We start from the raw sequence: 9,256 nt of genomic DNA, 5'->3' as shown, positions 1-9,256 counted from the left end.
CCGCTGAGCATGGTGCACTAGTTCTGGTTTTATTTTATTTAATGCTCTTGTTCTAGTATACACTATATTGCCAAAAGTTTTGGGACACCCCTCCAAATGTTTGAATTCAGGTGTTGTTTTTCAGGGGTTGGGCTCGGCCCCTTAGTTCCAGTGAAAGGAACTCTTAATGCTTCAGCATACCAAGACATTTTGGATAATTTCATGCTCCCAGCTTTGTGGGAACAGTTTGGGGATGGCTCCTTTGTGTTCTAACATGACTGCACACCAGTGCACAAAGCAAGGTCCATAAAGACAGGGATGAGCGAGTTTGGTGTGGAGGAACTTCACAGAGTCCTGACCTCAACCTGATAGAACACCTTTGAGATGAATTAGAGCAGAGACTGTGAGCCAGGCCTTCTCGTCCATCATCAGTGCCTGACCTCACAAATGTGCTTCTAGAGGAATGGTCAAAAATCCCCATAAACATACTCCTAAGCCTTGTGGAAATCCTTCCCAAAAGAGTTGAAGCTGTTATAGTTGCAAAGGGTGGGACAACTCCATATTACATTCATGTGTATGTAAAGGCAGATGTTCCAAAACTTTTTGCAATAAAGTTTATGTTTCCATAGTAACCACTCAAACACAGGGCCTGGTGTGGCAGACAATTCACACAATCAAAACCACTATTCGGATCGATTAGTTTATCAGGGTGATGCTAGCAATAAAATAATCGCAGTGAGTTTCTACGGCAGGGGTGTGGGTGCAGGCTTTCATTCCAACTGAGCAGAAGCTACACCTGATTCCAACTGTTTAATCAACTGATCTTGGCTTTCAGTAGACTCAGGTGTGGCTTCTGCTCGGTTGGAATGAAAACCTACACCCACAACGACCCTTTGTAGATTGGACACCCCTGTTCTATGGAAACTAAATTTGTCACTCACTCCTTCATCAGATCACACTTCATTCACAACATGGTGTCGAATCGGTTGTAGAGAAAACCAATTTGGGAAGAACTAAACTTCCAACAACAATGTGAACATGTAATGTAAACAATAATCACAAAATATACAGGAAACATTTATTTTTTGTTTCACCCCTCAGGAAGTGTGATATATAGTGTAATATATTCCCTCCCCACAACCCAAGTTTAACAGCATGGTCTGCTGTTTGCTATTCCTTATATAACTAATACTGTTTTTCATTCATTAGCATTTAGTGCATGTGAAGTTCCATAAAATTAAATTAGAAGTTACATGTCACTAAGCACATTTGACATACACTGATTATCCATAACATTATGACCACCTGCCTAATATTGTGTTGTTCCCCTTTTGCTGCCAAAACCCTGACCCATTGAGGCATGGACTCCACTAGATCCCAGAAGTTGTGCTGTGGTATCTGGCACCAAGATGTTAGCAGCAGATCCTTTAAGTCCTGTAAGTTGTGAGGTGGGGCCTCCATGGATCTGACTTGTTTGTCCAGCAGATCTGGGGAATTTGGAGGCCAAGTCAACACCTCAAACTCATTGTTGTGTTCATCAAACCATTCCTGAACCATTTCTGCTTTGTGGCACGGCGCATTATCCTGCTGAAAGAGACCACAGTCATCGGGGAATACCGTTTCCATGAAAGGGTGTACATGGTCTGCAACAATGCTTAGGTAGGTGGTACATGTCAAAGTAACATCCACATGGATGGCAGGACCCAAGGTTTCCCAGCAGAACTTTGCCCAAAGCATGACACTTGCCTTCTTCCCATAGTGCATCCTGGTACCATGTGTTCCCCAGGTAAGCAATGTACATACACCCGTCCATCCACGTGATGTAAAAGAAAACGTGATTCATCAGACCAGGCCACCTTCTTCCACTGCTCCATGGTCCAGTTCTGATGCTCACGTGCCCATTGTTGGTGCTTTCAGCAGTGCACAGGGGTCAGCATGGGCACCCTGACTGGTCTGCGGCTATGCGGCTCCATATGCAACAAACTGTGATGCACTGTGTATTCTGACCCCTTTCTATCAGAACCAGCATTAACTCCTTCAGCAATCTGAGCAACAGTTGCTCGTCTGTTGGATCGGATCACACGGGCCAGCCTTCGCTCCCCACATGCATCAGTGAGCCTTGGCCACCCATGACCCTGTCTCCAGTTCACCACTGTTCCTTCCTTGGACCACTTTTGATAGATACTGACCACTGCAGACCGGGAACACCCCACAAGAGCTGCAGTTTTGGAGATGCTCTGATCCAGTCATCTAGCCATCACAATTTGGCCCTTCATCAAACTCGCTCAAATCCTTACGTCCATTTTTCCTGCTTCTAACACATCAACTTTGTGGACGAAATGTTCACTTGCTGCCTAATATATCCCACCCACTAACAGCGGCCATGATGAGGAGATAATCAGAGTTCACCTCTCACTGCTCATAATGGTATGCCTGATAAGTGTACATGGGTTGCCTAGTAAACTGTTTATAATGACGTAACTATGCTAGCTCAAAGCATCCATCATATTAGTTTTGGCAGACATCATATCATTTGCTTAGTTTGTACTGAAAAGTGATTCAAGCAGTTCAGTTAATGTGACTTAAAAACAACAACGTCATGTTTACACAAAAATGTGAAGTATTAGAATTGCACAAAGGTTTCAAGTATTCACTCTTCCATGCTCCTTTTATTTTAATCTATTCTGCACATGCATTCTGGAAAGACAAAAACTCAGGGGAAAAAAATGAATAAATAAAACAAGACAACTCTCTGTGATCTCACACACAGGTGAAAATCATGTGCTACCTGCTGTGGCTTCCTCCGCGTGCTCAAACTGGACCAAGCCACAAGTTTAGATGTTAATAAACTTAATAAAATAAGGTTGTGAAAGAACCCACTTAATCTTGGACATATTTCTATACTGAGAGTAGGTTTATGTGTTGGGTCGTAGTGTGCGACTTGAGATGCTTGTTAGAGCAAGAATTAAACAAAAAGAAAAAAAGACTGTACATATTCCCCCACCATGGGGCGCCACTCACCCAGCTATATATCTAGACATCCTTTACATGCATTTTTAACTATGATCGGCTTCTTTTCTCCATGCTTTAGAAGGGAGAACAGTAGGTGGTGGGCAATTTCAGCTCTTTTCAGTGGTTCATATCACTTGGCTCAGCCTCACAAATCGACTCTTTTGACTCTCTCATTCAGCTTCTTTTTATTCTTCCTTAAAACCAAATCCAAAATACGCGATATTTTCCACCAGTGGTTGCAAACCTGGCTGTTAACGTAGAACATTTATTCTTATTAACAAAACATTACTTTCCGTCTGCGTTTTAGTCGGCTTTCAACGTTCACCTAAGAGAACCGACTCATAGAGCCGACTCCTTCACGAACGATACCTTACCCATATTTAGTCTAGGGCAGCAAAGAAAATAGGACTTTCTACATGTATTATTAGTTTTGGGATTAATAATTAGTTTATCTTTTCATGTCGAACTTCACCTGGATGAAAAATAACGCACAAATATAAGAGTTATTGCTATTAGTTAAACGAAGCTCGGTGTATTCATTAGTACTCACAGGTGGAAATCATAAAGTCTACACACCTCGGTCTCGGTGCCTGTGGGCGCGTTTCTTCCACGCTGCTTAGCAAAATAATTTCACTTTTTGGATTGGTTTGGGCATGGTGGGGAAAACATTCGTTCCTATGTGGCATCTGTAACTTTATACTGCTCTGAAAGGAACTTATTTTTCCAGAGTCATGGACGGTAAATACTACAGTTTGTTACTTCAATTAACGGAGCGGCTAATACTGACCACACCGCTTTCCTAGCTTCTCACTTATCCTTTTTTGAGAGATGATCTATTTAAGTAAAGATTTTTCAGCTGGCGATGACGATTTGTAGCATTTACAGAACAAAACCATCCTTTCTGTGTTAAATATTTCATTGTGAAGGAGCTCAACCGGTGGTCCCGTGGAATCTCGCGATATGTCTGCATAGAGATTGCCTTTTATTTAGCACGTTGCTAACACACTTATTTAGCCAACATTTATTATAAGTTGAAGTAAATAAAAGTTACTTGAGTTAAGTGTTTGAAAAAAAAAAATCATATAAAAACAATGTGGGTGTTTTGTGTTCTAATAGTTAATAGCAATTTAATGTATGAAAGTAGTGAATTAAATACTAGCTGCTTAGCCTAATTGTAGGAAAACCCTTGTGAAAAATACATTGTGAGACAGTTTCCTGCTCTGGTTTTAGAGGGGTTTGTGACACAGGCTGGGTTAAGCTAGTCAGACTGGTTAGTGGACTATTTGGGGGTACGCATATGTTTGTTTGCAAAAGGTTGTTTGATTAGAGGCTATGGGTACTAACTGCCCTGTTTGGTAAGGCTAGTTCTAGCTGGTCAGGCTCATCCTGGCTGGTCAGGGTGTTTAGTGTAATGATATTGGAGAGGGACTTAAACACTTGCAGGTTAGACTAGTTGTTGCAGGTCCAGTTGCTCAGGCTCCTTCTAGCAAGTCAGGCTTGTTTTATTTTTTTGGGGTTTGAACACATGAAGGCTGGTTTTGGATGGTCAGGCTGCATCTGGTTGGTCAGGTGTGTTTGGTCTTAGAGGTGCTGGACCAAGCTGGTCTGGTTGGTTAGCCTGGTTGGTGAGGGCTGGTTCTGGCTTCTTTGGTTTAATGGTATTAGAGGGTTATTCTTGCTGGTCCACTTGTCTAGTCTGCTTATCAGGCTGGTTTGATTTGATCTTTAGAGAGGTTTGGACAGTTACTGCCTGGCTGTACCTGGAAGACCAACTAATCTCTGTCAGGCTGAGAGTCTATGATGACATAGAATAAGTTACATCTTAATATGCTTTTGTAAAAAAAAAAAAAAAAGACCACAGGTATTTGTAGTACTTGTATAACAGATTATTTTGCTAGATAATGAAACATTTCTCTGGTTAGTGCCAAACAAGTTGTTACTACAGAGTTGAAAGAGATCGCTGAAACCATGCAATCATTGTTTTCCATTTTTTTATTCAGATGTGGTGTTTTGTATTATAAAAATTAATGGAATTATTTTAAAAATAATGCAAAAAAATGTGTTTGTACAACAGAACCAAGTAAACCCTCGCAGCCCGCAGCTGGTGAACGCTCCGGCAGTCATCCCAGGCCATTCTTCTATGTTCAACCAGCGGTGCAGCCATTTTATACCTATCAATGGCAGATGAATCACCCTTATGGCCAGCATGGCTTCCCCGGATCTGGTAAGACACAGCAAACCATGAGAGCCGTGAAGATATTTAGTAAGGAAACACAGAGTTTATTAGCAGCTGTTCACCATTAACGTACTGGTGATGATGAGTTGAAGGTTCCTTACATTTTATGCAATACAAATAGAACACATTGCTACATGTTACAAAGGAAAGATCCACTTGCATGTTAAATACTAAATACATTTAGTATCACATAAGACGTGTTTTTTAGTGAATGCTGTCATTTACTTCCCCAGCCTTTCATTTTGGTCGCCCCTACATGCTCCCTTATTCCTACCTGCAATATCCCGGTTACGTTATGCCTCACGCTGCCATGCATCCCGTGGATTACCGCAGGGTACACGAGCGAAGCTTTCCGCACGCCCCCGGATGTGACGCTTCACTTCGACAGTACCAACACGGCCAAGCTGCCCCGAGAGAGATGGCGTGTGTAGGAGCACAAACGGATCCGAGCGAAGCCTTAAATAAACTCATTGAATGTCTGGATCAACTGCGTGCCAGTGACAGTTCCCAAACGTCTGGAAGTGTGTCACCTTTAACCAAGGAACCAAAGTGTGGGGAAGAAAGTGGAGCCATGGGAGAGGAGCTGATTAGCAAATCCAACATGGCTGATGACGATAGAAATACGAGTTGTGGCGAACAAGCCACTCAAGACGAGGATTCATCTCTGACTTCAGGAAGGGAAGAAGAAGAAAAGGAGGAGGTAGTGTATCACGACTGCTCAGAGAGCCACTCAGACTTGTCTCAGAGTCACTCACCCAGTGGTAGCTGTCAAGAGAAAAACCAGGATGAGAAGGACCAAGATGGAGAGGTGGAACAAACCAACGAAGAGATGGAGTGGAATGGATGCATCGCCAGTCGACCTTCATCCCAGTCCTCTCCTGTACGCTCTTCTTTAACCAGAAAGACTGAAGATCAAAGTGTAATCCAAAAACCGCAAAATATTTCGTGCTGCATCCTCCACTTACCGTTTGAGAAGGTGATTTCTTCTGGCGTTTATGGAGCCAGCATTACTCCTCCATCCCTTGGCTCACCGTTAAATTACACTTATCCTCCTCAGCTAGCTCACGAGCGCGTCAGCGTCCTAAGTCCATCCCTGGACGAGCTTTCGTCTCACGATGAGCTGCTCTCCACCGATTTAGACGACATTGACCTGTTCCCAAGTCGAATCTACACCAGAGGGAAACTTGCCGAGGTCGCGTCCAGGAGATGCCACAGTGCCGATCTGTGCTTGCTCTATCCCAAGAGACTGACTTGTGCCATGTGCGGTTCACACACCTTCAAAGAGCTGAGCAGGGCCAAAACATGCCGGTATGAAGACATGGAAGATTCAGACGAGGTCGAGGTTGAACGCCGTCTCAGAAATGCAGCGGGAAAAGGTCACACAAGCAGGAAAACGCACTCGCTGTTAAAACACAAACTCCGAGCTGAGCATCACAGAGAGAAGGCAGAAAGTCAGCACGAATCGTCCCGTTCTGAGCATTTATGCTGTGAGACATGCGTCTGCTCAACAGAGAAGACCCCCAGAGCAGCTAACGCTCGCCTAGGTAAAGCTGAGGGAATGCTAACTAAGCAGTACATAGCTCACTCACACTTAGTCCTGAAACAGACTTATAAATCTTGGGCTTCACAATGATTTTATATCTGAAATTTCAGGTAGCATTAGAATAATATTGAAAGATGGTATTAAAATGTATATAAATTTTAATTAACTTATGCAAATTTAGATATATTTTAAATATTTTTTTGTATATTTAAGTAAATAAATGCTGATTTTCAAAATTATTGGTACCTTTGCAGTTAATATTTGAGAGAACAGCAGCACATCGTCTGAACCGATCCTCTCTTTGCTCCTAATTATGCACAACCTCGGACTTTGTAGTACAGGAAATATATAAATTCTAGTCTGACCACTGATGGATTAAAATCCAGCAATTTAGCTTATAGCGTCTTGCTAACGATCGATTGTTTTGCAGAACGGCGGTGCAGGGCGACCTCGGATCAGCTGCTGAGGGACGGACTGAGAGCAAAAGCATGTAGAGCTCAACCCTTACCACAACGACCACGTAAACGATGCTTACTCCTTTACTTTATCTTCGATTTAACTCACACACCCACATATACTAATAGTCTTGTATATTAGTTATGAATAATATAGGTCATGTGACTGTTATGCTGGTTAATGAGAAAATGTGCTTTAATGTTTAACACTGTTTTATTTCTGCAGAAAAACCTGGGCAGAGAAAAGCTCGCTGCAAACCACCAGGGTGTCAGGGCTCCAGAAATGAGGAAGATGATGATAATGATGAGCATGAGGATGAAGAGGAAGAGCAGGAAGTGCTTCAGTACCACAGGACAAAAGGCAAGTGTGATTCTCATATAGCACCAGCTATGGACAAAAAGATATGCTGAATAACTTGTATACATCGATCGGCCATAACATTATGAGCAGTGACAGGTGACGTGAATAACACTGATGATTTCCTCATCATGGCACCTGTTAGTGGGTGGGATATATTAGGCAGCAAGTGAACATTTTTTCCTCAAAGTTGATGTGTTAGAAGCAGGAAAAATGGACAAGCGTAAGGATTTGAGCGAGTTTGACAAGGGCCAAATTGTGATGACTGGATCAGAGACTCTCCAAAACTGCAGCTCTTGTGGGGTGTTCCCGGTCTGCAGCGGTCAGTATCTATCAAAAGTGGTCCAAGAAAGGAACAGTGGTGAACCGGAGACAGGGTCATGGGTGGCCAAGGCTCATTGATGCACGTGGAGAGCGAAGGCTGGCCCGTGTGATCCGATCCTACAGATGAGTTACTGTTGCTCAAATTGCTGAAGAAGTTAATGCTGGTTCTGATAGAAAGGTGTCAGAATACACAGGGGGACCAACACAATACTGGGCACATGGTCATAATGTTATGCCTGGTATGTTACTGTTTTAGTATTTTCTAGACAGGATGCACATTAAATTTCTTTCCAACAAATTCTGTATTATTTTTGTGCTCATTTATAGGCTTTTTCTTTAAAAAAAAAAAAAAAAAAAAAACGAATAAAAATTCTTTAATATTCATTATATTGTTTCTTCTTCCTAGAGTTACATAGAGACCGGATTGTGTAGAATTAGTGAAAGCTACAGTCTACACATTTCTTTCTTGCTGCTGTTCTTTACTCTTTATTAATTAGCAAAATCATTTCTTTATTTGAGGATTTTTCCCCCTTGTAGCCTTTTCTTTATTTACTTTATATTTTTCCAATTTCATTTTTATTTTGTTTTCTGTTTGTCTCCTTGTCAGAAGTTCTACTCTCTCTTTCTCTGTCCCTCTCTGTCTCTTACTATCTTACTAAAGTGCCACTTTGCACTTTATGTGGCTAGGACAAAAAAACTTTGGTCCTAGCTGTGGTGTTTTTTTGTGTTTTGATCTTTGTTGTTTGTTTATGTAGCACCAGGTCCTGGAGAAACGTTTTCATTTCACTATGTACTGTCAGCTATATGTGGTTGAGATGACAATAAAGCTTCTTGAATCTTGTCTCTCTCAATCTGTCTTTCTCTCTCAGAGCTCTCTCTCTATCGCTGTCTCTCTCACTACTCTCTCACTATTATGTCTCTCTCTCTCACTATCACTGTCTCTCTCTCTCACTATTTCTGTCTGTCTCTCTCACTATCACTCTCTCTCACTATTACTGCCTCTGTCTCTCTCTATCTTACTATCACTGTCTCTCTCTCTCACGCAAAAGTACACTAATGTAATTTGTAATCCTTTACATTCTGATGGAATGTTTTTCTCCTCCTTTTACAGGAACCACTAAAAGAGGCGGAGCACGATGCTAAACATCACTAAAAGTTCACATCATCTTCCAGAGAGGCAGTAAACGCACGTGTTATGTTTGTGTTTGGAATTGAATAAAGTGAGTTTTGGGTTGCACAGTCGCTATGGTTACAGTTCACCGCATCAATACGACCTGCACCTTCTGTGTTCATATTAAACCTCTTTCTTTTCTCAGCCGCTTTATTTCGTCACTGTCCCTGCAGGTGAA

At 42.0% G+C, this 9,256-nt stretch overlaps 1 protein-coding gene across 1 annotated transcript; it reads left to right on the top strand.

Annotated features, from left to right (window-relative positions):
* The first annotated feature begins 3,428 nt into the window (after nucleotides 1-3,428).
* Nucleotides 3,429-7,636, top strand: LOC131363658 (bucky ball-like). Its single transcript, XM_058406394.1, has 5 exons — nucleotides 3,429-3,729; nucleotides 5,066-5,215; nucleotides 5,461-6,771; nucleotides 7,201-7,290; nucleotides 7,452-7,636. The coding sequence occupies exons 1-5, from the start codon at nucleotides 3,723-3,725 to the stop codon at nucleotides 7,634-7,636; spliced, it is 1,743 nt and encodes a 580-aa protein (XP_058262377.1). The 5' UTR covers nucleotides 3,429-3,722.
* Nucleotides 7,637-9,256: the final 1,620 nt, after the last annotated feature.

Source organism: Hemibagrus wyckioides, linkage group LG13 (genome assembly GCF_019097595.1).
Source record: "Hemibagrus wyckioides isolate EC202008001 linkage group LG13, SWU_Hwy_1.0, whole genome shotgun sequence".
Taxonomy (NCBI): Eukaryota; Metazoa; Chordata; class Actinopteri; order Siluriformes; family Bagridae; genus Hemibagrus; species Hemibagrus wyckioides.
The sequence above is the reverse complement of the archived record's forward strand: the minus strand, read 5'-3'. Positions and strand labels throughout refer to the sequence as shown.

What these genes read in the sequence shown, in the direction of transcription:
- LOC131363658 (XM_058406394.1), top strand. An exon ending in GCATGGCTTCCCCGGATCTG is followed by an intron (nt 5,216 to 5,460) that starts GTAAGACACAGC and finishes TTACTTCCCCAG; the next exon opens with CCTTTCATTTTGGTCGCCCC. An exon ending in AGCAGCTAACGCTCGCCTAG is followed by an intron (nt 6,772 to 7,200) that starts GTAAAGCTGAGG and finishes ATTGTTTTGCAG; the next exon opens with AACGGCGGTGCAGGGCGACC.